Below are 24,715 nucleotides of genomic sequence, written 5' to 3'. Positions count from 1 at the left end.
TCAACCTATAAATAGAGTTGTTATTCATTGTTGAGAGATACACCTGAAGACATTTGAATAAAATGATATCTATATTCTAATCTCTATATTTTGGTCCATATTGCTCATATTTTACAACATTAATTAAAGGGAAAAGGGTAAAAAATGCCCTTAAACTATTTTAAATGAACAAAAATGTCTTTCGTGTATAGTTTGGTCCAAAAATGCCTTTACCGTCAATATTTTGGTGCAAAAATGTCATTCTTGTTATTTAATGGGTCAAAAATGCCCCTATTATTACAAAATGGATCAAAAATACCCTTTTTCGAATAAATATATATATTTTTTTAAAAGACAAATCTTGTTCCTTATAAAAATATTACTTTTAAGAACTCTATTCTTGTTTTCTTTCTTTTTAAACCACTTTAAATAGTAAAAATGTAGGAAATTATTATATTCTTCGTAATCTCATTTTATCAATTAAAATAGAATAATTTCATGTACTCTAAGTTTTAACGGATAATATATGTCATATTTATAAGATCATAATAAGTCCATCATTAATTTTTATTCAAATAACGAAAAAAATAATTATAATAAAATAAAAAATATTTTATTACTTAAATTGGTTTAAAAAGAAAGAAAACAAGAATCGAGTTCATTAAAAATAATATTTTTAGTAGGAACAAGATTTGTTTTTTTGTTAAAAAAATATATTATTCAGAAAAGGAAATTTTTGACCCATTAAATAACAATAAAGACATTTTTGAACTAAAGTATCGACAGTAAGACATTTTTATTCATTTTGTATAAGGACATTTTTAACGGTTTTCCCTTAATTAAATTAATTTTCATTGTTTAAGTGTTACTCATAGGAACAAAACTCATTCCCATTAGTTTAGATTATGCCATGCATTGTGGTTTTTGTGTAAAAGAGACTTTTTTCAAGTGGGAGTCCCTTTCAAAAAGCAAAGACTTCTTCTCACTTAAGTTTTAGTCCCATAAATCTCAACTTTATAATCATCCATCATCAACAAAGACTTTGTAAAAACAGTCTCAGAAGAAGAATGACAGACAGCAAGGTAGAAACTCTATCAAGGTTAGCTCAATGGAGGATCGACAATTTCGCAGCATCCACTTACAAAAGATCCGACCCTTTTAAAATTGGTATTTGGAACTGGTATGCCTCTAGTTTTCTTCTCCTATTATTGACTTCAATTTTTTTTGCTGATGCTGATTCATGGTTGATTAAGGCATCTCTCAATAGAGAAGAATCGGTATTTGTATATTAGGCTGTTTCCTGAACCCTCTCGGCTTTCAAAAGAGCAGCTTCCTCCTCCTTTTGCTCGCTTTATGCTCCGTGTCACCACTACTGCCACCAATCGTAGACCTTATATATCTCCTGGTAAACTATACTTTCATCTTTCATTCTATGTGTACCCATTTAAGTATATTCTCTATTGCAATTTGCAGCTGCGAAAAGAGTTCATTTGTTATTATTACTGTCTTGTATTCGGTATTCCCATCCATTTTGTTTGATGTAATTTGTATTTTTTGTATGATATGGTCTAGTTTCTGTTCTGGCAAACATCAAAACTTATCTTCCGTTGGATTATTAGATCATATCTGTGATACCCTTTAAAACATATGTCCACAGGACAGGACACAAATATTATTACATATTCAATTCGCCTGTGAAAGGATGTCATATAAAGTGTGACTGAGGTGATTGGCATCGAAAAGTAGTACAATTAAAAAAATATATGTAGGATGAATTCAACTCTCAAATATTTTGGCTCATGATGCTATGCCCTCCACAATACACCCCCAATATAAAAATATGAACCACAAAAAAAGAAAAAGGAGGTGATCGTCATTCTTGAAATGCTTTTTTCCTTTAGATATTGATCTGTTTGGTGGATGGATAGATTCTTCAATTTGTTTGGCAGAATGACATACATCTGTCTACCATAGGAAGATGCAACCTATTAAATATGAGGTAAGCTGAACCCAGTGGAACATACATATATGTGAAGAGAAAACTACAACAACTTACGCAGTGCAATTTCACAAGTGGGATCTTGGGAGAGTAGTGTGCATGCATACCTTACCCCTACTTTGGGAGGTAGAGAGATTGTTTGCAATAGACCTTCGACTCAAGGACAAGTATGTCAAAGCAGTTGGAGAAAAGAAATAACAAAAGGAAAGAAGCCAGATAATATACTAAAGATAACATGACAAAATATTCTGAAATAAAGGAACAATAACCACGACATAATAATACTATAGTCGAAGTACAAGAAACAACAAATAGTAATAGAAATTGAAAAAGAAACATAGATAGTAACAAAAATCGAAGAACAAGCAAACTACAAGAAATAATACTACTAGTATGGAAGAATTAGTTAGACAACTCTCAACTGTCTACTAGTCTGCTACACTGATTTGTGTCCTTCATAGTCTCCTATCTAAGGTTATATTCTCCGTAAGTAGAAGTTATGCTATGTCATGTCTAATTACCTCTTCCCAATACCAGTGTTGTGAAAAAGCGCTGAAGCGCTCGCTTTAAGCGTGAAGCGAAGCGAGGCGAGGTACTAGCGCTTCAACATCGTGAAGCGAAGCGATTTCGAAAAAGCGAGCGCTTCACGGGAGAAGCGAGAAGCGCGCTTCATCTAAAAGCGAGAAAAAAGCGAGCTTTTTTGGAAAAAAGCGGCGCTAGGGTTTTTTTTTATAAAAAAAACTGTATAACTTCTGTGACTTCTCCAAGCTGCTCTTTCAGTGTGACTTCTTCAATTCGACAGTCCAACTTCAACATTTCAACGTCAACCAAGTTAGTTTTTCTTCTTCTGTTCTTCTGTTCTTCTCTTCTTTTCTTTCTATTTCTATTTTTATTTTCATTCAGCGTAGCACTGCTCTCAACTGCTGCGATCTTCTTCTCTTCTTTTCTTCTTCTCTTCTTCTTTTTCTATTTCTGCGCAACTGCTGTCTGCGAAGAATTATTTTTTTCAACTTTTATTCAGTAGTTTGACCTTTTTTTTTAAGATAAAGCATATGCTCTGTTCAAGTTCATGTTCAAATAGAAGTAGAACTCTTGTTGATGAGTCCTTCGATGAGGAAGAAGATGAGGACCAAGTAGAAGTAGAACCCTTGTTGATGGCACTTCAAGAGTTTGAGGATCTTGTTGAAGAATAGGATTTTGCTCTCTTTGTGATTTGGTTATGCATTTGCTTTATATGTTGTTACTTATGAGGATTATTGACTATCTAGTTACTTTTTAATCTAATTCTTTTGAGTTCTTGATTATTTATCTATGCATATTTTATATTTTATATTTTTATACTAAATAACGCTTTTTCTGAAAAAAGCATGCGCTTCGCTTCACGCTTCTCGCTTCTGTGAAGCGAGCCCCCGTCGCTTTTTTCCGCTTCTCGCTTCTCAAAACACTGCCCAATACTTATTCGGTCTATCTCTACCTCGTCTAAATCCTTCCATAGCCAACCTCTCACACCTCCGTACTGAGACATCCATGCTTCTCCTCTTCACGTGTTCAAACCACTTCAGTCTTGTTTCTCATATCTTGTCTTCCGTCGAGGCTACTCCCATTTGTTCCGAATATCTTCATTCCTAATGATATCTCTCCTAGGAAGCCCACACATCCATCTCAGCATTCTCATCTTTGTAATTTTCATCTTCTGAACATGAGAGTTCTTGACTGGCCAAAAATCCACTCCATACAACATAACCAGTCTAACCACCACTCTATAGAGCTTGTCTCTAAGTTTTGGTGGCACCTTTTTATCACGCAAGACTCTGGAAGTAAGTCTCCATCTCATCCACCCAGTGCCAATATGATGTGTGACATCATCGTCAATATCCCCACTACCTTGAATAATAGATCCAAGATACTTGAAGTTTCCTCTCTTTTGGATGGCCTTGGTATCAAGCTCACTTCCACGCCAGCCTAAGGCATTTCATTAATCAACTTGCACCCGAAGTATTGTGTTTTGATCCTGTTCAATCTGAACTCTTTAGACTTCAATGTTTGTTCCAAACCTCTAGCTTACCATTAACTCCACCAGAAGTTTCATCAATTATGTCATCTACACCTCACCTTAGATTTGCCACGTCAATAAATCCACCATCAAGACAAATAAAAAGGGGCTAAGAGATGATCCCCATTGCAATCTCATCATGATTTGGAAGTGCTCTGAGTCTCCTCTCACTGTCGTCACTCTGGTTTTGGCTCCATCATACATGTCCTTAATTGCTCTAGTTTACTCTACAAGTACACAACTAGCCTCCCGGCATCTCCATAGAACCTCGCTCAAGACTTTGTCGTATGCCTTTTCTAGGTCGATGAACACCATATGTGAAAATAAAACTAAAATTTCAAAAAGATTATTAAATTTTGAACCTAGAATCACAAGTACAATGTATTATGTGCTAAGAACCTAAAAAATTGAACCCGTCAGGTTTGAATTTTGGATCCGCTTCTGTTGGCTGCATGTCATTCACTCTAATAGTCTAAAAAACTTGCAATGTACATATTAGACATTCTGTTGTCGCGTCGTAGAAGGTTGACTACACTCGTGATACGAGCATTTGTCAAAGCATTGAAGAGTAAGTTGTTCTGTTATTTCCCACGAAAAGAGAAAAAGAACAAGGGTTATTCTCCTAGCATTTAAACTTACATAGTAGCAGATCCCATACTAATTGAACTGATGGGTGCCACGCTACAGTTGTTTATTTCATTTCGATTTTTCACTAAAATTTTCATGTTCTTCCAGCAGAAAGCTGTCAAATTCTTAGCTCCTTTCTCTATTCACAAAGGTCTGGTTGCAAATCTTATATTCTCTATTTGCCACACAAGTGTAACTTATCTATAATGTCAGTTGTCATCATGGTTATTTGCATCTGCTATGGAGGATTTGGTAATTGATTTGTACTACGCTGAACGGCTAGAGATGAATTTACTTGTATAGTACTATCCAAACGTTCTTTTAGAATGTCACCAAAAATGTCCATTCCTGTCCTCCTGGAGGGGTGGAAACTCAAGACACTTTTACGTAATAATTTATCAAGTCAGTTGTTGTGCTCATATCTGAAAAGGAAACATGCAGAATACATATGCCCAGTTCTGAATCTTGTGATTAAAGGAATTCTTGAACGCATCTCCTACTCACATTATGTTTTTAAATGCCTCATTCTTATATATCAGGCAACCTGTAATTTGGGGTATGTGTATGTACTGCAAATTACTATGGCATGTGCAATCAGTGGCGGATTCAGAATTTTCACTCAGGGGGTTCGAAAAATGAAAGTATAAACATGTGAATAAGCCAATAAAAAACAATTCTAAGGGAGGCAGTAGTATATGGTTTATAGGTACAAAAAGTTTGATTTTTGGGATTAAAAATCCCCAATTCACTATTCCAGCACTTTCTTTTTAAAAAAAAAAACAATCATAGTTGGGCAGTGGTCGTGGCTGTTTTGGAAATCAAATGAAAAAATAACAAAAGTTAAATGTTGAAAATAAATGGAAAAAATTAACGAAAGCTAAATGTAAAAAGTAATGTAGTTGGTGGAATTTGAACCTTGAACACAAGGGTGCAGTAGAAGGGCCTTTACCACTGAGCTACATTTTGTTTATTGTTTAGGGGGTTCAAAATTAATATATGTACATAATTACAGGAAATCTATACTATATATACAGTGTTATTTTTTGCCGAGAGGTTTGGGGTGAACCCCCCCTCCCGCGCCCCTTGATCCGCCCCTGTGTGCAATCTTAGGAGATGGTCATGGGTGTTGTATTGCTTGGCAATGCTTGCTGCGTGCATCTGTGATTTGGGGGTGGGGGTGGGGGTGGATGGGAGTGTATCTTAGGCTACTAAGACTATTGTAGATTAAAAGCACTGAAAAATTAGAGAAAGAAGTTCAGGATTCTACATTTTCAGTGTCCCTAATGGTGCACATAAATTTTCCTTATTTTTATGGTCAAATTTTTTGTTTTGTTGACCAGAAGATGAGATTTTTTTTTTTTGTTCATTAAGAAAAAGGACTTCTCTGTACACGCTATAAATCAAATCTGCACCCTTTCTTGTAGGACAAGATCCTATCTCTAGACTGTCTTAGGGTATTAATATGCCAATAATTGCTAGCCTAACTGCCGTGTGATATGTTTCTAATTAAGGATCGTTACGGTTTTTAGTTGCACATTGAATATTCTTCAGCTGCATATGCAGAGACATGGAATTGTAGACTCTTGTGATTCGTTGTTGTTTTCTTTGTTTGTCCATATAAAGAGCCTGCAACTAATGTCCATCACACATCTTTCCACCTCTATCACAGTTGAATTTCATTAAAATTTCTGCATTAACATTAACTATGTTCAACATGTTATGTTGCATGTATAATTCTGTGGCTGTCCATGTTGCAGTGTATGAGAGGCTGCTTCGAACAAGTGATGACTTTGTGTGGCCTATTGATTCTTGTTTACAAGGTCGATTCATCATTGATGTTGAGTTCCTTGACCTGAAGATCTACACACCAAATGTGAGTTTCTTGATTTTCTGCAGTGTTCAAGTGTATGTTTAATATGTATGACTGTATGAGATTGCTACATGAAATGGTTCTCTGATAAATTACCTATCTAGTTGTAACAAATAGGGCTTGTGTATAGGCGTATGTGATTGACTTCTTTGGTTGTTCCTTTGAGCAGATTTGAACTGAAAACGAATGAAATTTTCCAAATATTCCATTTTACAGAAAATGAAAAAGAATGTAAAGTTTCTTCTTAGCATTTACCAGTAAATAGCCTTGATTATATTTTTGAACTTATGTTCCTCCTCTTAGTAACCTGTGGTAATTGAACCTTTAGGGTGGAGAAGGAAAATCTATATGGCCCGATGACATGATTTTGCAATCTTTAGCTACCCAAAGTACTCTCCGATGCCTCTCTCGCATGCTTGATGAGTCCATCCATGCTGATGTTACCATTAATACGGCTGATGGATCAGTGAAAGCTCACAGAGCGATACTGTCTGCTAATTCTGCTGTATTTCACAGCATGTTCCTTCACGATCTCAGGGAGAAAGAGTCCTCTATGATCGACATAGAAGACATGTCAACAGAATCATGCACAGCCCTTCTACGTTACTTGTATGGGACCATAAAACAAGAGGATTTCTGGAAGCACCGGTTGGCACTGCTAGGTGCAGCAAACAAGTATGACATTGTAGATTTGAAGAATGCTTGCGAGGAAAGTCTCCTAGAGGACATCAACTCGGGGAATGTCCTCGAAAGATTGCAAGAGGCCTGGCTTTACCAGCTAAGTAAATTGAAAAAAGGCTGCTTGATGTATTTGTTCTATTTTGGCAAGATTTATGATGTTAGGGAGGAAATTAACAACTTCTTCAGACAGGCAGATAGAGATCTGATGCTGGAGATGTTTCAAGAAGTGCTCACAGTTTGGAAGCCCGCCTAGCATGATGAAGTTTTTGACATTAGTTGTATATGTGGAATAACTCCAGCTATTACTAAGCTGTAGCTTTCTAGAAAGCCATGTTGTATCTACACTATGCTAATCCTGTGCAAATTTTGTTGTACTATTGTGTAATCTGGTGTAAGTTATATAAATGGTTAATGTTCTGTTTGCAAGCATCTTTGATTTGGATTTCTCTGGTGATTGTCGTCTGAACCCTTAATGAACTGGTAGAAGTCATCCAAGTCCAATATCCTTAGTAGAAACTAAAATGGGATTTAGTAGAGAATTTGTGTAGTCGTAATGTTCTTATTGTGTAAGTTATTTTCTTTTGAAAACAACTTCTTTAGTTGTGGTAGGGGTAAGGCCTACGTACAGTCTAACCCTCGCAGACTCCACATGTGGGATTTCACTAGGTATGTTGTTAGTTTCGTTAATGAAAAGTTTTCCCTAATAATGTCGTGTTATATCCGAAATAATTTTTCACAAGACTCAGCAAGGGAACTGCTACGTCTACCTAATTTTGCTCTATAATCCTAGGCTCTCTCGAAAAAAGTGGCTCCAAAAGTTGTTAACATGTTAAACATCAAATTTTGTTTGGGTCTCGCCCAAATAGATTTGTACCATTGGAAGCTACTATTAGCTGGTTAAATGAGAACTCTGATAGACTTCCTTGTAGTATAAGTTGTGTGGTCATCTACACTATAATCAGCATCTTTTACAATGTTTTTGTATTAGGGAACACTTAGGCATATTGTCCAAAAGTACACGCTACTTTCAAGAGATTCTTGGATCTACTACTAGTGTGTTTAAGGGGCCATTTTGCATAACTTTGAGCTCAGTATTGAATTGTTTCATCAAGCTTCGTCTCTTATTCAGCCTAGGAACATCAACGACAATAATATACTACAAGGATAATATTTCAATACTGTCATACTGATTCAACTGAGCTCAAACTGCTACCAAAGATCAAAACACCTCTGGCTTCTTGTTTGGCAAAAATAATACTCTTAATTGCAATCTGAGATGAGAAATTATGCTATGACGACGTGTGAGTGACATTCCTGGGACTCAAGTCACTCACAAAGAAACTATGAGATTTTCTAAGTGGCAAACAGAACAGGATAGAATTGTTGGTGAGGAATGTAAGATTGCTCAAACTGTACACGAACCTACAAAATTTGTGTACAGCTATATTTACAGAAGGCGTGTAAGTATCTCCTCACAAGAAAAAATATGGAAACTGCTGTGATTGAGAGCTCAGCAACTGAACTGAATTTCGCCGCGAGCTGACAATGAAGAGATCAAAGTCATCTTGAAAAGTAAAACTCGGTACTTGATGGAATTATATTTATTTGCTGAAGGGCAGTTCCTTTGCTCCACTATCTACAGCATCTCTCCATATTCTATACCTCACACCTAGCTTATCGTAAGACACTGGCAGGTTCCAAATATTGGCACCGTTGAGCATGCGATCCTGCTGGCCAAGCACAAGCCGTAAGTCTTCATTTAAAACCTGTATGCAATTTTACGGAGAAGAGAGAAAAATGTTAGAATATATCTTTCATTTATACTTATAAAGGGGAAGTTCTTTGCAGCATTATCCTTGCTGAAGAAGCGAAAATGTACTAATATCTTTTACAGAAGGTGAAATTTTATTTGATATTTCTGGCAAAAATCTATTTCAGAAGATCATGCTCACAATTATGTGGTTCTATTTTAGGCAAGCGTATGTAACTTCCAGGAATCAAAGAGTTTGCAAATTAAATTATTACGACTATGAGCTTCTAGAGCCATGTGATGGTAATCCTAGAGTTCAAGATCTGATTTTGTTTTATGCTTTGCATATTTCCAACTTCAAAATGCATCAATTTCCAAGATAAACGTTCCAGAATAGAATGCAGTTTTTCATTGATCAGGCAGTCAATATTTCATGAAGTCACTGACTGATGACTTTTATAAGATGTTAATGTAATCACCGCCATTCACAAAGTTTAGGACGGAAACTAACCTGCTCAGCAAAATGTCTCCAAACATATTGCATGAAGGGGATGTGTTTCAGCAGGGGAGCAAAATCCAGTGACATTCTATACAATAACCTTGTCTTCTGTCGTGATGCAGGTAAGCAAACATGCAGTTGATGAAGGTGCGTAGAACACTGCTTGGTGCTCTGTCCCTCCAATTTGCCTGGCTTTGAGATGCCAATGGTGGATAAAACCATACAAGGTGGTCTAAATTCCATATCTATTGGATACGGATCCCAATATCCTTGCAGACCAGATGCGGGAGTCAAGAACTTTACCAAGCTGAAATAGAGATAAAAGGTAAATTATAAGTATGTAGACCTTCATATACTATACAATGCACAACTTGAAAGCATTTCTTCTGTCTTAAATTCATAACTTGGACCAGCAAAATCAAGTTTTCTAGAAAACCATATGAAAATAAATAGAAAAACAATCCACTCTTTTAATAACTATTGATTTATTACTAAACATCTAGATAATAAGCATCATATCACCATGTCCATAACTACCTTGGGACACTCCATCCTTTAGCAAAAGTTGATGTATGAGTGAAAGGAGCATGTGCAAGATCCAAAAGATTATCTAACAGTAGTCCGTGTTCCACTGGAAGTTCCATGACTATCTGCAGTTTAGTGAAAACAGTCGTAAGGCAAAATACTCAAACATGAGTTGTAAGATAAACAACTGAAAATCTAACGGTAGTGATTTCAAACCTCTGCATGGATTTGAAATCCAGAAGGTGGTAGTAAAGAAGGAAGGGTAGCTGCAGGTGGATCATTTCCCGGCCAAATCCATATCATTCCCTCTTGCTCAAAGCAGGGCAGCGCTTTGATCTTTACGTTCAGTAACCTTGTTGATGGCATTTTTTCACACTTCCCGTCAGTGGAATACTCCCATCCTAAATTCATTAAACAAACATCAAAGTTAGTGTCAGCTATTTCATGTCCTCTACAAAACCCATTTGAAAGCTAAGTCCATCTCCCAAATATGAACTCTGGACTGAAAGTGGACGGATTCAAAGTTATCTCACCGTGATAAGGGCATTGGATGCGACCCTCATTCACGGAGCCAAGATCAAGGGGGCAGGCTCTATGTGCACATGTATTCTGGACACATCCAGGTTTTCCATCAGTCCCACGAAAGATCACCCACGACTGCTCAAAGCAATCAATCGGTAACTGAAACAATACAGATTACAGTAATCACTAGAAGAGCAAAAAGAATTAACAGAAGACCATAAAGCAGGAGAGCAGATCGTATAACATGTTCATTTGTTTTGGCATCATAATTTTGCATCTACATGGTTTTGTGAGTTAAATTAAATGTTTTCTTTCTTTTATGCAAGAGAGACTATGGAAGCTATGAGATAACTGACTCACCATGGTGTCATTTTTAAGATCTGCGGAGAATGCAACAGGGTACCAAAAGTTCTTCAAATGGGAACTGTAATCTTGGACAGGACCTGACACATTCAGGGTTCCTCGGGGTTGCCTGCTTTTAACTGTATTTAATAATCCTGTTGATGTACTGGCAGAGGAAGATGAGCAATCTGATTCTGCTGTGCTTCTCTCTTGCAGAAGCCTATCGTTAACCAACACTTCCATGTAAGCTAGCTTATCTAAAGCAGCAGAAACCCGGGCCTCAGATATATGTACCTGTTGTATTGCTATATCAGATATAGAGCTTTATTCTTATGAAAAAAAATAAGCAAGATCCTGGAAATGTTTTTCTATACAACTTTCCATTTATTTTTAAGAAGACTCATTTCAATAAGTCTGACATATCAAACGGAAATTGCCGTGAATATCCATCAATTGTGGGAACTGGAAACCAGAAAATGCAATTTGTATCAAAATAGGTCAAAATTTTGCAAACCTGGTTGTGAGCCTGAGAAAGTTCTTCTTGCAACTCTGCAAGTTCCTTCTTCATGGTTCCAATAGATTTGTAATCACGGGCTAGAGGGTTAAATACTTCGACGACCTAGTTACATAAACTGATTAGAATACATCGTAGAATCGAAGACCAGGAAAATTTGAAACAACTCTAAAGAAGGTACAATAGAAAGTAAAAAAAGGAAACTCCATTTGGAAAGCAAGGAAAATGAGAAACAGTCATGCAACAAACTTGAAAATAGACCTAGATAAAGACATTGGATGTTGTATTTACCAGGTTTCCAAGTTCAATATACACATTAATTCAAAGACGTACCTTTTCGTGTAGGAGCATTATAGTAAGTACATCTTGCCGAGCTCTCCAATCACAGTATTGTAGATCATATCTAGCAACTTCTAAAGCTTGATTCGCATCCAAGAACTTGCCTTTACTTTGTGGAACTTTAGTCCTGGGATCTTCTACATTAAAGAGTGTCAACCAGGAACTTTTCTTATCTGGAATCCCACCCTCCTCCCCATACACTGCAAATACTCTAAAGCTCCCTTTGACAAACTGATTGTGAACAAGATGTAAAATTAGTAACAAGTTAACTATTATAGCTCACACAAAGAAAATGCAAGTGATGTATGAATCTCCATTCTGATATAACATGAACAATAGCCTAAAAGAGTACTCGATTACACAATTCAGAGCTTATTCTTGTAGATAGTCTTTGGACAATCAAACAAGCGTTTGTCCATGAAATTGTTTTACTTATGGGAAACATTTATTGCCATACAATTCCAAAAAAAAATCCAGAATTCAACTTCAGGTTGATTCCGGAATTTGAAAAACACCAAAACTGTTTTCACTCCAAATTACTCTTGAAAATTCAAAAACAACAATTTTCAAATATCATTTTTCACTTCTTTTTTCAAATACTCACAATTTTCATAGCAAAAAGGGCCCTAAATTTCAACTATTGTGAAGAATCAGTGCCACCAGAGTGCAGTAAGCTTAACTGGCTAAGTTACCAACCTATGCAACAAATCTTACCAATCCACAAGATCACCAAGTCAAAATTGATCCAATTTTCTTTTGATGCTAAGCATGTTTCAAAATGCAAAAAGATCATAACCCTTTGTGTTTTGAAATCTCTATACAGATAAACAACAGCAAGAAATGGAGGTTTATGATCCTTTTTTTCACTACAATTTCAAAAAGGGTCTCCAAAATCAAGCTTAATCAAGAGAAAGAAGCAATCTTTTCAGTTTTTGCAAATACCCAAAAAAGTAAAGAAAGAAAAGGGTACCTTTCTAGTATAAGACTTGGTAGAGCGGCAGAAAGAAAAAGGAAGAGAGAGAGAAATAGCAGCAGCAGTAGCAGTAGCAATGGCTGTCATGGCAGGGGCTGATAAATTTTTATTATTATTATTTTTTTTTTGTATTCCTTCTCTCCACCTGTTTAAGAAATGCTGTAAACAACAACAGCAGCAGCAGAGAGATTTTTCTGTTTTTCTAAGGTTTTTGTTTTGTTGATAAGAGGTTGGTGTTGTGCGCAATCTCTGCTGACCTGCCATGGATTGCCACGTGGAAATAAGTGGGACCCTTATGTTTCACTCGTGGCACTTTCCATTTCCACATGATTCTTGCTATATTTACAATTCCTTCCGAGTTCTATCCAATAATACTTATTTGATTTTATTTTATTTTTAAAAAATTATAAATAAAAAAATAATTTTATTATATTATTTTTAAATATAATATCTTAAAAAATATAATGTCTACTAATTAATGATAATAATAAATTAAAAATTAAATTAAAATTATTTTTTTATTTTATAAATTGAATAAATATTATTAAATATTTATTTTTATTATAATGAACAAATAAAAGATGAACGGAGAAAATACTTTCTATCTTTCTTGAAGCTGCGTGCCAGCGTGGATGCTTGAAGATATTCTTATTCTTTATCTCTTCTTTGATTTTTCTAAAATAATCTTCCTCTTTTAGTGAACAGTCCTGCTTTTTTATGTGTGGCTGAAAAAATTTAGGCGTCTTTTGGTGCGTTTGAAATAAAGATGGTAATAGTAATTTTGAAATAAAAATTGTGATTTACTTTATTTCATATTTAGTTTGAGATATTAATTAATTTTGAAATCTATTATTTTATTTTATTATTTGTATTAAAATAGTGGTATATACCCCATGAATATCATTGCTTGTTCAGTCTTGCGTATCAAAAGACCCTCTACTTCTTTGGATATTTTGGATTTGAAAACAATATCAAGGCCGAATTGAGTTTTGAGTGAGGATCGGATCTCGAGTTGATATCAGGATCAAGAGTTTGCTAATCAGGTCTTGGGTGGGAGTTGGGGTTGAGATCGGAAGTCTGTCTAAGATTTACGAGTCTAATCTTATTGATTTATGTTACATGTTAATGCGATGTCTGGAGAAGCAAATGGATAGTTGTATCTATTCGGATATATACAATTAATCATGAAATATATTTTATTAACAGTACGCTTAGATATAGTATTTATTATATAATAATTATTTATTCAATTTTAATAAATCATATATTTGTTTATATGTCCATTTACTTATATAGCAGATGATTTAGTATATGAAATTTTAGTTTATACACAGAGGATTAAATCATCTATTCTTATAAGTATGCATTTTTTGTTCACAATCTAACATGAAAATGTGATAAGTCATCGATATGATTGTAGCACAAGATTATATATAATTTATTTTGATTGTGATTTGTGGGGACGGTGTTGTTTCAACTTCTTATGCTAGTGCATTTTTTATGTATTGAACACGATTGAATAGAGATAGATGGTTTAGACTGATTGGTAAAATCATATTCTTTAAACTGATAAATATACTTGTATTCTCAATCTTATATAACTATTATGATTTGTATATATTAATTATCATTTTTTAATTAAAAGGTGAGATTCTAAGATGGATCAATATGCCTGGTAGATTGAATGATAATAATATATATTAGTGAAATAATAAGTTAGTTGATGAAATCCATGTCTCGATATAGAGATTGATGATACGCCTTTGTGAGAATCCTATAAGTTTTCATTGAGTCAAACCTTGCTAGTGAAATTATGAATCCAACATGTGAAATAAGTTAAGCATTGTCCTAAAGGAAATTAATTTTGAATTAAATTCATCACTCATGTAATTTATTGATTAGCATATGTAATCTTAACCTGGAAAATTACATAAGTGCTTAAAGAGAAATTTTAAAATATAAATAGAGGAGTGCAATTATGAATTTCTAGTGGAATGATGTGTAATTTATTATGATAAGAATAATTCAAATTAATTTTTAAAATTATTTCAATAATTAGAAGCCTCAGTAATTAATTATGTGATCGCTACAGCCTATGTTCCCCATATTTAACTAGAACTTAGAATTATATTTCTATAAGAAAAGGAGGAAAAGAGTGTGTGTTTTGTTGTTCCAAGAAAAAGATGCGCCTGTTTTGTTTTCCTTTTTGGAGATGGAAGAAACCTCTTAAAGTAGCTTCTAACCTAGAAAGAAAATAAGTTTTATATACCATACTTTTCCACCCAAATGTTGAGAGAGTTCGACTATAAATTTGGGATCACGGTAGAAGACCGTAGAAGTGGAGATAGACTTGCTTCAAGATATTTGTTCACGCTTCAAGATTTAATTCTTGAATTAAACTTCAGCAAGTTTATGTCTTCTAGCATAATTGTATGTGCTCTAGCATAAACGTATATGTTATTTATTATTCATATAAGCGGTATGATTTCTAGAATGCTTTCGTTGTGTATATGTTTTCCAACGGTATCAAGGAATTGATGTAAAAGGTGCTCGAAATGTTAAATTAAAGTTAAGGCCAAAAGAAACCTTTAAACAAAAGTTCAAGTTAAAGGACTCATTGTGGCAAAGCATTCAAATGATCTTGTACATAATCTAACTTTGAACGAGCATATCTCCCGAGCCATATGCTCTTTTACAGGACTATCTAAGCGAGACAAACTTTTCCGGTTTGTACTCATCTACAAAATTCACTCTTTAAAAAATTACAAGACACGTTTTTGGTTTGTGCCAAGTTTTCATTTTCAGACTATAATTCCATACCTGATCCTCTAACTAAAAGTGGGAGTAGTGTTATTCAATCCAATGGACAATTTCCTCTCCTACTTCATTTACATACCTAACTAAGCCTCTTTCTTGAAAGGATATTTTCTTTAGGGGATAGTTATAGTTTCTCAAGAATGTAGTTAACTGGAGAAAGGAAACTAGAAATGGATACAGGAATCTACTGAAAGGGATTAAATAAAAAGAGGGAGATCAGCCAAATCAATGTAAATTCAAAGTATCTATTGCTATTTGAAGCTTCTGAAGATATTCATAAACTATTGAAGCAAACAGTTTGCTTATCAAACAGAATTTGATCAGCCATGTAACTGATAACCTTTTACTAATTGATGTCCAGCAAATTATGTTCCAGCTTGGCAACATTCTTCCTCTATTTATTTATCCTCGTTAACTTTTAGAGTTGGCGCTCCACTCCTACTCCGAGAAAACAATTTCCCGAAACCATTTTTGCTTTTGGTAGTGTTTGCCTGAGTAGCAGATGAAGTAGATGATGAAGATGAGGATGCTGGAGATTCCCCTTCATTTCCATTCGTAGAATGACTCACATTCTCTTCCTCAACCTTGGTAGGGTCAGAATCACGTTTTGGGGTAAATGTCTCGTTTACATGCAACTTCCATAGTTCTCCTCCTGCTTTAGCAACAACTGATCCTCCACCAGGAAGATTTGCAGTGTCTATCAGGAAATCTTCTAGAGTAGCTAGGGATTGTAGCTGTTTCCCAAGGGATGCAATTGTTTTCTGGCATTCTGCAAGCTTGTCAGCAGCCACTGCTAAATCCTCCTGCTAATGAGAAAGTTCACATACCATTATTAATTTTCATCTTCTTTGTGTGTAGATGCATGAATGACAAACAACACAAGATAGGTCGAGAGAAAGAGCTACCTGTTTTATTTTCAATTCACCATTTGAACCAGAAGTTTGCTGAAGCTCAACCTCCTGGGCTCTTTTCCTAAGCTCATTTTCCAACTCACGACACTTAGCTTCCATGTCTGATGACAAGGATTTTTCTCTTTCAACTTCTGTCTTCAAAGAATCAATATTTACAGACATCGTCCGTGCTTCTACCTCCATGCCATAGAGTTGAAACTCGAGCAACTCTTTTGACTCATTTACCACATCTAGCTCCTTCTGCAGCTCTGCCAACTTGGTTTGAGTTTCCTTGAGCTGCAAAGAGGACGCCTTGAGGACATCTTGACTGTCGCTTAAAGCATTCTCCAGTTCAGATTTCTCTGCTACAATCTTCTCCAGCTTCTGTTCTAATTCAGCCACCCTTTGAGAAATGGAATCGTATTCTGCTGCCAAAGGATTCTCAACATTGGGGGAATCATGAGGAACAGCATCAGATGTAACTGAAGGTGTCTTGTTTGCAGTTTCAGATAATGCAGCAAGTTGCTCCATCTCCAAGAAATCGTCCATCATATCAATTTCTATAGAACAGGCAGCGAGAGTTTTAGGCATGGCCTTTTCATTCTTAAATTGATCAAGCTCAGCAATTAGTGCTGAAGCCCATGAATTTGAGCAACTTGGTTCATATTCTCTTGTTTCCAGTTTACTCATCTTGAGGGCATCATTGTCGACTGTATTTAACCGCTCTCCGCTGTCAGACTGGCTATCGGTGACAGAGTCCACATAGAAAGATGAAACAGCAGAGGAGTGTTGATCATTGAATGGGGATGATTTGCGAGTCATGGCCTGTAGCTTTCGACACTCAGCTTCAAGTTTAGTCACCTTTTTTATGCTTTCCAGCTGCTGCTTGCTAGCAGTTTCTGCTGCTTGAGTACTCAAATCCCTCTCAATAGTCCTAATTTCCAACACTTCTGAACAAGAGCGAAGCACAATTTTGAGAGCTGCGTTCTCCTTCTCTAGACACTTAAGCCTGACAAGGATATCAGGATCAGTAGAAGTAGGCGTTTCAGCTTTACCAGCCTCCACTTGTGTCTGGAGCTTAAGTAGCTGTTTCTCAAGTGCAGTTTTTTCAGATGCCCATTCAGTTTTCTCTGCCATAGCATCTTGAATTATTTTCTCTTGCTCATCTCTAGCTTGTCTCAACTGCCTGACACATTCCTTGAGCGCACCGTCAAGATGACTGACACGTACTTCCAACGTCAAGTTCTGCTGCACAGCTGCATCTAGTTGTTGCTTTAGAACTGCAACTTCACTTTCTGCCTTTTCCCAACCTACCATGATGATAAAAAGAATACAAGCAATAATCAGACCAAATATCACTTTCTTGGAAGGTGATGGAAGAGGCATATTCCACAAAATTGTTTCCGCATGTGAAACACATACAGGAAAAGGAGTGTACAAGAAGAGACAGCCAAGAGACAAATCTGAGTTCCCGTTTGGACATGAATATTTTTTCTCAAAAAGAGAATTTCAAAAGTGTTTAATTATAGATTGTACTGATCTTTTGAAGAAGAAAAAAATTGAAGATGAATTTCAAGTTCAAGTGAATTTTTTTTCCACTCACAAAACTTCCTTTTTTTTTCCAAGTTAAATGCATATCCAAACACAACTACAACTTTCAATACCCTTTTACAACTTTTTTTCAAATACCACTTTTTTCAAAATATCACATTTTTAATGTCCAAATGCTATTTAGATTGCAATCACAATATAGGGAGAAAGGGAGTGGAAGAAGATACCTGCAATAGCTTCTTCAGCGACTTTAGCATGCTGCTTAACTAAGTCTTCTTTGGCACTAACATTAACAAGAGCAGCTGATAATTTCTCTGTCAAACATCTCAAGCTTTCCTTGGATTCATCATCATTGGTTGCAGATTTTGAGGTTACTTCTGGTGATTGCTTGTCAAGGTCAGGAAATTCTTTAAGTGCATCCTGCTTCAATGAAAAGAACAGGTGATCCTTTTTGTCAAAAAAGAAAGTAATACAATAGCTAAAAATGATAAAGCTTTTCTCAAAAAGAAAAATGTTCTAAATTACACAGAGTTGGTTCTCTGGCAGCTAGTCAGTAAGTAGTCTATTAAAATGATTTTCGTTTTGAGACAAATGACCCTACAAAGAAGCTATAGATGGTGCAGTGATAAGGACAACATTTTTCAAACAAAGCAATAGAATCATCCTTACACTTATTGAGACCATCTAATCTCAACCAAAAAAATGGTCAAGGGGTGAGAATTTATTCCAATATCAGGACATGACTCGCATGACTACTGTAAGAAACATCACTTGTGAAAGCTTTTTGGCACTTTCCTTGTAAACCAATATGTCACATCATCTGTTTCCATCTAACTTTACCATCTAACCTGTGCAACAAATCTTTATACTGGAAAGCATATCGAGGCACCAAACTAGAGGTCAATCTTCAGTCACTACTGGTTTAGCAGCACATATAAATTGCTATTCAACCTTCCTCTGCAATTCACGTTCACTATTTCAGTAGATGCTCATTGCAGATAAATAAACTGTTTGGCGCTCAATTAATATGATCTGACATACTCAATCCTATCACAACAATCTCTTTTTGTGTAGCTTTTTGCCTCAGAGATCTGAGATTTGTGAATTAACTACAATCTTGGATTGCACACTTGATTTAATAAAACCTAAAACTCTTAAAAAGATCACCTCAGACATGAAACAGCAAATTAGTATATACCAATTTAATTGTACAGATGTCATAAATTCCTTCTATGAGGAACTTAGTGTTCTATAAAAGTCATGAAACACAATTCAGCCCAAGCACTTTAAAAACTGGAACTTTATACTAATCCAATGACAACAACATACCCAGTGTAGTCCCACAAGTAGGGTTTGGGAGGGTAGGATGTACACAAACCTTACCCCTAGAGGCAATTTCCAATAGACCCTTGGCTCAAAAGAAGGGTAATCAAAGTAAAATTGGAAGCGACAACAAAATAGCATTGTATATACTAATCCAATCTTTAGGTAAACATTAACAATAGATAAGAGTTAGGGAGAAGTACAGGGGAGAAGAATTATAGCTCAATTTAAATTGGATAAACCAAGAAGAAGGGCAGTCCAGTGGTTCAACAATTTTTGGGGGCTATCTATAGCGAGTATGTATCTACAATAACTATAAGCTAGTCATTTCTATAACAAAAAATTAGGGCAATGATAATAGGCTAGCAATTCTACACTTCATTTATAAGAAGTTATTCCGAGTAAGGAAATAAAGCTTGTCTTCCCATTTAAAGAACATATTCTACTAACAGTTGAGAACACTTCCTCAACACACAAACTATCATTCCAAGACTTGTTGCAGGCCATTTCACATGACCACAGTAACATCAGGTTTTACATGCAAATTACATTCAAACACAATAGAAGTATCTTGAACCCGAAAATATTGTTGCAGGCCTGATATGTATGCGCTGAGAATGCACATCCATGAAATCACATATTCTGTTATAATTATTGCTCTTTTCTCATTTTAGGAGTTGCAATAATTAAATGTTACCACTTATACTCAGAAAGCATAAAACTATATTCTCACTTGAATACCAATAGTGAAAACCTGATAATGATCAATAAAGACCAACGAACTTTTAAATATTTCATAAATCAAAACTGTTATATATGCAAGTACAAAGCAAATACAGCACTCGCAGAAGAACAACTCTCAGCTGTCAGAGTTTGAGCTGCATAGTTAGCTCAACATTATCAATTTTAAATCCGGGGTGCAAGTGAAGATTAAATATGAGGATTTAAAAAAACAGCAGCTTATCTTTTCCAAGCATGTGATCTCAGATTATTCCATATCAGCACAATTAACTGAAAGACCAAAAAAAATCTCTCTTTTTGCCTTTTACCTGCTCATCGGAGTATCTCTCTGAATATGAAGACAAAGAACCAGAACTCTCCGTTTCACCAGGGCTCTTATCGGAAGGTTTCCTCTTCCACAACCATTTCCTCTTTTCCATCTCAATAACCATTTAATCTCCTAAATGCTCATAGCACAATGTCCATCTGCATATAATTGAGACCCTCAATCAATAACAACACAGAGAGACATTAGTCCAACAGAAAATATGATACGAGGAGGATGCTCTTATTCACATTAACCTCCATCCCAAATGCAAAGAAACAACTAATATACCTATGCCCTACAGAATACAACAAGTTGTCCAAACACACTGTCATTTAACAAAAACTATATGACTTGGCTTCGAGTTCATTCAGCTTTCCTTCAAATCCACTCAACTAGCCATCTAAACTCAAAAATAGGCATATTGAACTACAGAGAGAAGTAAACAAAAACCAAACTTTACCATTACTCTTGATCAGAAAAACAAGAAGCCCCCATCTAAAGCAAACCATCAAAAAACTCAGAAATCACAATCACACCCTCTACCCAAAAGTATTAATGGCAAACCAAAGTGACATTTCCTTTTGCAATAGAAAATGACCTGACCTCAAAACACCAAGCCAAAAGGGAACAAAGGAATATTTTTTAACAGATCCATTGCTGGCCCATTTTCAGTTTATTGTCTCCAAGATTAAATATAAACAGATTAAATGAGTCTACTGCTTCAACCCCAAAATGAAAAAAAGAAGAAAGAGAAACAAGAAATCCACATACATTACTGTAAAGAAGCAGGGAAACCAATAATAGATGAATTGGGGTTTCAAGATTTCAGATTGGTGAAGCAATAAACAAATTCAGCTCGTCAAAGATCTGTGCTGTGAATTGTCAGAGAACAAGTAGTACTCAATTATATCCAAAACCCAGAATCAAGAAGCCTCTATTCATTCAAATTTCTCAAAAAAAAATAATATTTTTTTAATGTATGCTGGTTTTTTGGAGAAAAAAAATGATTTTTTTTTATCCGTAGGGAGATTTTTGAAATATAGCTAAAGGGACCCAGAAGGGGAGCGCATGTGATATGCTGAAATGGAACAACGGAAGAATGAGACTTTTTGATCACTTTTTTCAGCTTTCTTAATGCTCTTCTGTTTTTTGTTTTTTTTTTCCCCTTTTTGGTTTTTTTTTTCTGGCTTTTTCCTACTATTTGTTTACTCATTTGTTTTGAAAATTTATAATATTCAATTCCCGCGCAGGAAAGATGAAGTGAATTTTTTGTATTTTATTTTTTATTGTATCGAGAAGTAGTTCAGTAAATTGAGAAACCTGATTATTGTTTTTCTGGTGGTTACAGAGTGAGTACAGTAATAATAATAATTAAAAAAGAAAGAAACAAGGGTAAATGTCACAAATACCCCTTGTTGTTTTTAATTTGTTTTAATTGAAGGATAAAACAAAGAAATGAAATTAAGATTACTTTTTCGTTCTTCTTGATATGTTTGGATTGAAGGACAAATAAAGACAGAATGTTGAAATTGTAGTAAATTTAGCTAACGGCTGAAATTGAAGATCTAGCATGGTCTATTAGTTGAAATTTTGGTGTTGTTATCTTGATTTGCATGAAAAGGTGGTGGTTTTAAGATCATGTATGGTACACTTCATTGTGGTATGATTTTATATACTAAATATATATTGTTATACTTGTATTTTGATGATTTAACAAACTATGACACCTGGTAGAGGGGCCTGATTTCATGAGTAACGTCGGCCTAAGACAAAAAAGTGGAAGTGCAGCTGTAAAGCTACAAAAGTTGTAGGAGTAAGTGGGCACAACACTAGAGGTGCACATTGGGTTTGATGATTGAACAAACTATGAGACCTGGTAGAGGGACCTGATCCCATGCGTTATATCTGTCCGGAACAAAAAGTGGACTACAGTTGTAAAGTTGCAAAAAGCTACAGTGGGTGTGGGCACGGCAGCAGAGGCGCAGAAATGTCGGCAAACCTCGACCATGCGTGCTCCTATGTTTTGTTGTCTCTCTTATTAAGAGAACAACATCAACTTTTGCAAATCAAGTCTATACACAAAGCAAAAGCCATTTCAAGGAAGAACATTGCTCATATTCAACAGGGACCTGATCCATTATTGCAACATCTTCATTTGGGTTTTGAGTTTTGTATAGTTTGCTCTAAATATTGTAAGATCAGTTCCTATGCTATAAAGGAACCTTGATCATTTCATATTACACTCCTTATCATCTAGTTCATAGCTAGAGTTAGCTTTGAAAGGTGTGTTTGAAGTTTATGTCAACTAGAGGTAGTTGGTATAGTGGGCAATATTTTTATTGCTTAGTTTCCGAGTCATTGCTAAAGTTAGCCTTGATTGGAGTGTTTAAAGTCTACATTAACTAGAGTTAGTTGGGGTAGTGGTCAATAGAGATATTGCTTAGGCTCAAAGTCTTGTAATAGAGGTATTGCAAGCCGAGGGGTGGAGAGGATCAATGTCTAGTTACAATAGGTTGTAATAGACTACTTTGCTCTTGCATCTTAGTGAAGAATGATTGGTGAAATCCTGTTGAACAGGTCGTGGTTTTTCCTTCCTTGAGCAATGAGGTTTTTCACATAAAATTGTGTGCATTATCTTTACTCCCTAGTTTGTTTTAGTAGTTACATTTCTATTAAGGGACCTGATCCATTGACACAGTGGTAGACTCGTATAAGCTAATAGTTGGTGTCAGAGCGGGTATTCTCTATACGGTTAACACCGAGAGAAGATCCTGCAAGTTGAAGGATGGTTGCTCCACCAAATATTAAAGAGGGACAATTTGCTTACCTGACCAAAAAAATTCACAAAATCATGAGAAAACATGGCGGATTCATAAAGAAAGACAACACTAGCAGATTAGCAAATGGCATAGACTTGTGCCACAAGTGTGGAAAACCTGGGCACTTTATCAGAGATTACCCTATGCATAAGTCAGAGCATAAAGAATGTGCCAAATTTGGAGAAGACAAAGACAAGAAAAGGGACCAGGTCCCTAAAAAGTCAAGAAGAAAAGCAACAATTGATTATGTAGTGAAAAAGGCTCTCGCTGTCTTGGAAAACTCCTCAAGTGATTTTGAAGAATCTGAACATTCGGAGGATGCATCCATGCTGTCTTTCAAGAATGATGATGATGTGTTTGATGGCATGTTTGCCTTGGTGGCAAAATCTTAAAACGAACCTGATGAAGAGGTAACTCTGCTTGACCTTAAAGAAAATCTTGACTTTTACTCTATCAAAAATCTTAAAATTTTGGCTAGTGTCTTGATTGACTCACTCCGTGAGTTAACTGTCAAAAAAGATTTTCTGAACAACAGCATCGACATATTTCAAGATGAGAAAATTACATTTGTTATTCAGATGACAGAGCTAGAAGAAAAAATTATTTTGTTAGATGCTAAAAATAATGATCTCAATGAAATATTGAAGAAAAACTCTATAACTCATATCAAATTGGTAAGGCTAACAAAGTTGAGCTGGAATTTGAAGAACGTTTGAAAAATTCTGAATTGAAGTTAGCCTTGTCACTAGAGAAAAATCTTCAGTTGGAAAGGGACCTGGTTTAAATCAAGAAAGAGTTGGACAGTCTCTGAAATGGGCCAACTCTTCCAAAATATTGGCAAACCTAACTAATCAAGGACAAAATGATGGAAAGGGTCTTGGGTGTTCAAAATTGAAATTCTTTTTCAATCCTCATAGCAAGTACGTGTCTGTGTCTGATAACTTATTGTGCACTCACTGTGGTAGAATTGGACATCTCAATAGAGATTGACCGGCCTTGAAAAGAGCTGAAGAAAGTTTTTAAAAATATTCTCAATAGAAAAAGCAATTGAAAGTTGGACCTGGTCCTAGGTCAAAATCAAAGAAAAATTCTAACCTGAAGAAAATAGCTCTGCCTTACTGGACAAGAAACACAATTGTTAATCCTGTATCTACTTAGTGGGAACTCAGACTCAAATAGGTTCCTAATCTTAACAAGTGATCTATGTGCAAGTGAGTGAAGGAAGCAATTGTTAGTGCTGGTAGATGGAAAGTGGCTGCTCAAAGCATATGACTAGATATGTTGAAAGCTTCATCTCACTCAAGGCATTTCAAGGTGGAGGTGTCTCATTTGGAAATGGTAAAAAAGGTTACATTCTTGGAATTGGAAGAATTGGAAATTCATTGGAACACTCAATTGAAAATGTGTATAATGCGAATGGTCTGAAATACAGTATATTGAGTGTGTCTCAAATTTGTGACAAAGAAAATGAAGTTAGATTTTTGTCAGAAAATGCACTGTTACAAATTTGACTTCTCAAGAAGTGATTCTAATTGCTAAAGGGGTCAAAAACATGTATGTTGCGAATTTAAGCACTGTAGAAGGAGATGATATT

The 24,715-nt window shown here is 35.5% G+C and overlaps 3 protein-coding genes across 8 annotated transcripts; 1 reads left to right on the top strand and 2 right to left on the bottom strand.

The window, feature by feature from the left end:
* Nucleotides 1-920: 920 nt before the first annotated feature.
* On the top strand, nt 921-7,638 carry LOC129902832 (BTB/POZ domain-containing protein At1g21780). Of its 2 annotated transcripts, none has more exons than XM_055978255.1 (4): nt 921-1,159; nt 1,272-1,384; nt 6,416-6,531; nt 6,857-7,638. In XM_055978255.1, exons 1-4 carry the CDS (start codon nt 1,047-1,049, stop codon nt 7,460-7,462), a joined length of 948 nt encoding a protein of 315 aa, XP_055834230.1. In that variant the 5' UTR covers nt 921-1,046; the 3' UTR covers nt 7,463-7,638. The 2 variants fall into 2 exon arrangements, with proteins under 2 accessions (XP_055834230.1, XP_055834229.1); XM_055978254.1 differs by having other exon boundaries at nt 924-1,159; nt 1,233-1,384.
* Nucleotides 7,639-8,363: 725 nt separating this feature from the next.
* Nucleotides 8,364-12,848, bottom strand: LOC129903165 (chlorophyllide a oxygenase, chloroplastic-like). The gene is made up of 9 exons (XM_055978668.1): nt 12,671-12,848; nt 11,695-11,931; nt 11,362-11,466; nt 10,866-11,141; nt 10,517-10,664; nt 10,200-10,384; nt 9,996-10,108; nt 9,471-9,765; nt 8,364-8,975 (listed from the first exon to the last, which is right to left on the bottom strand). The coding sequence occupies exons 1-9, from the start codon at nt 12,758-12,760 to the stop codon at nt 8,811-8,813; spliced, it is 1,614 nt and encodes a 537-aa protein (XP_055834643.1). The 5' UTR covers nt 12,761-12,848; the 3' UTR covers nt 8,364-8,810.
* Nucleotides 12,849-15,715: 2,867 nt separating this feature from the next.
* On the bottom strand, nt 15,716-21,446 carry LOC129904117 (filament-like plant protein). Of its 5 annotated transcripts, none has more exons than XM_055979647.1 (5): nt 21,074-21,446; nt 20,304-20,460; nt 18,159-18,354; nt 16,396-17,690; nt 15,716-16,296 (listed from the first exon to the last, which is right to left on the bottom strand). In XM_055979647.1, the coding sequence occupies exons 2-5, from the start codon at nt 20,424-20,426 to the stop codon at nt 15,889-15,891; spliced, it is 2,022 nt and encodes a 673-aa protein (XP_055835622.1). In that variant the 5' UTR covers nt 20,427-20,460; nt 21,074-21,446; the 3' UTR covers nt 15,716-15,888. The 5 variants fall into 5 exon arrangements, with proteins under 5 accessions (XP_055835622.1, XP_055835625.1, XP_055835624.1 ...); XM_055979650.1 differs by having other exon boundaries at nt 15,716-16,293; nt 21,074-21,443; XM_055979649.1 differs by having other exon boundaries at nt 18,159-18,351; nt 21,074-21,442.
* Between the last annotated feature and the right edge of the window lie 3,269 nt (nt 21,447-24,715).

This window comes from Solanum dulcamara, chromosome 9 (assembly GCF_947179165.1).
Source record: "Solanum dulcamara chromosome 9, daSolDulc1.2, whole genome shotgun sequence".
NCBI classification, from domain to species: domain Eukaryota; kingdom Viridiplantae; phylum Streptophyta; class Magnoliopsida; order Solanales; family Solanaceae; genus Solanum; species Solanum dulcamara.
This window is presented reverse-complemented; position numbering and strand designations above follow the sequence as displayed.

Bases quoted from the DNA above. Each gene is read 5' to 3' on its own strand.
- LOC129902832 (XM_055978254.1), top strand. From the start codon at position 1,047: ATGACAGACAGCAAGGTAGAAACTCTATCAAGGTTAGCTCAATGGAGG. The intron at 1,385-6,415 runs GTAAACTATACT...TCCATGTTGCAG, and splicing joins TAGACCTTATATATCTCCTG to TGTATGAGAGGCTGCTTCGA. The intron at 6,532-6,856 runs GTGAGTTTCTTG...TTGAACCTTTAG, and splicing joins TGAAGATCTACACACCAAAT to GGTGGAGAAGGAAAATCTAT.
- LOC129904117 (XM_055979647.1), bottom strand. From the start codon at position 20,426: ATGGTTATTGAGATGGAAAAGAGGAAATGGTTGTGGAAGAGGAAACCT. The intron at 18,355-20,303 runs GTAAAAGGCAAA...TTTTCATTGAAG, and splicing joins AGAGATACTCCGATGAGCAG to CAGGATGCACTTAAAGAATT. The intron at 17,691-18,158 runs GTATCTTCTTCC...TCATCATGGTAG, and splicing joins CGCTGAAGAAGCTATTGCAG to GTTGGGAAAAGGCAGAAAGT.
- LOC129903165 (XM_055978668.1), bottom strand. From the start codon at position 12,760: ATGACAGCCATTGCTACTGCTACTGCTGCTGCTATTTCTCTCTCTCTT. The intron at 11,467-11,694 runs GTACGTCTTTGA...TTATGTAACTAG, and splicing joins TAATGCTCCTACACGAAAAG to GTCGTCGAAGTATTTAACCC. The intron at 10,109-10,199 runs GTTTGAAATCAC...ACTAAACTGCAG, and splicing joins GATTTCAAATCCATGCAGAG to ATAGTCATGGAACTTCCAGT.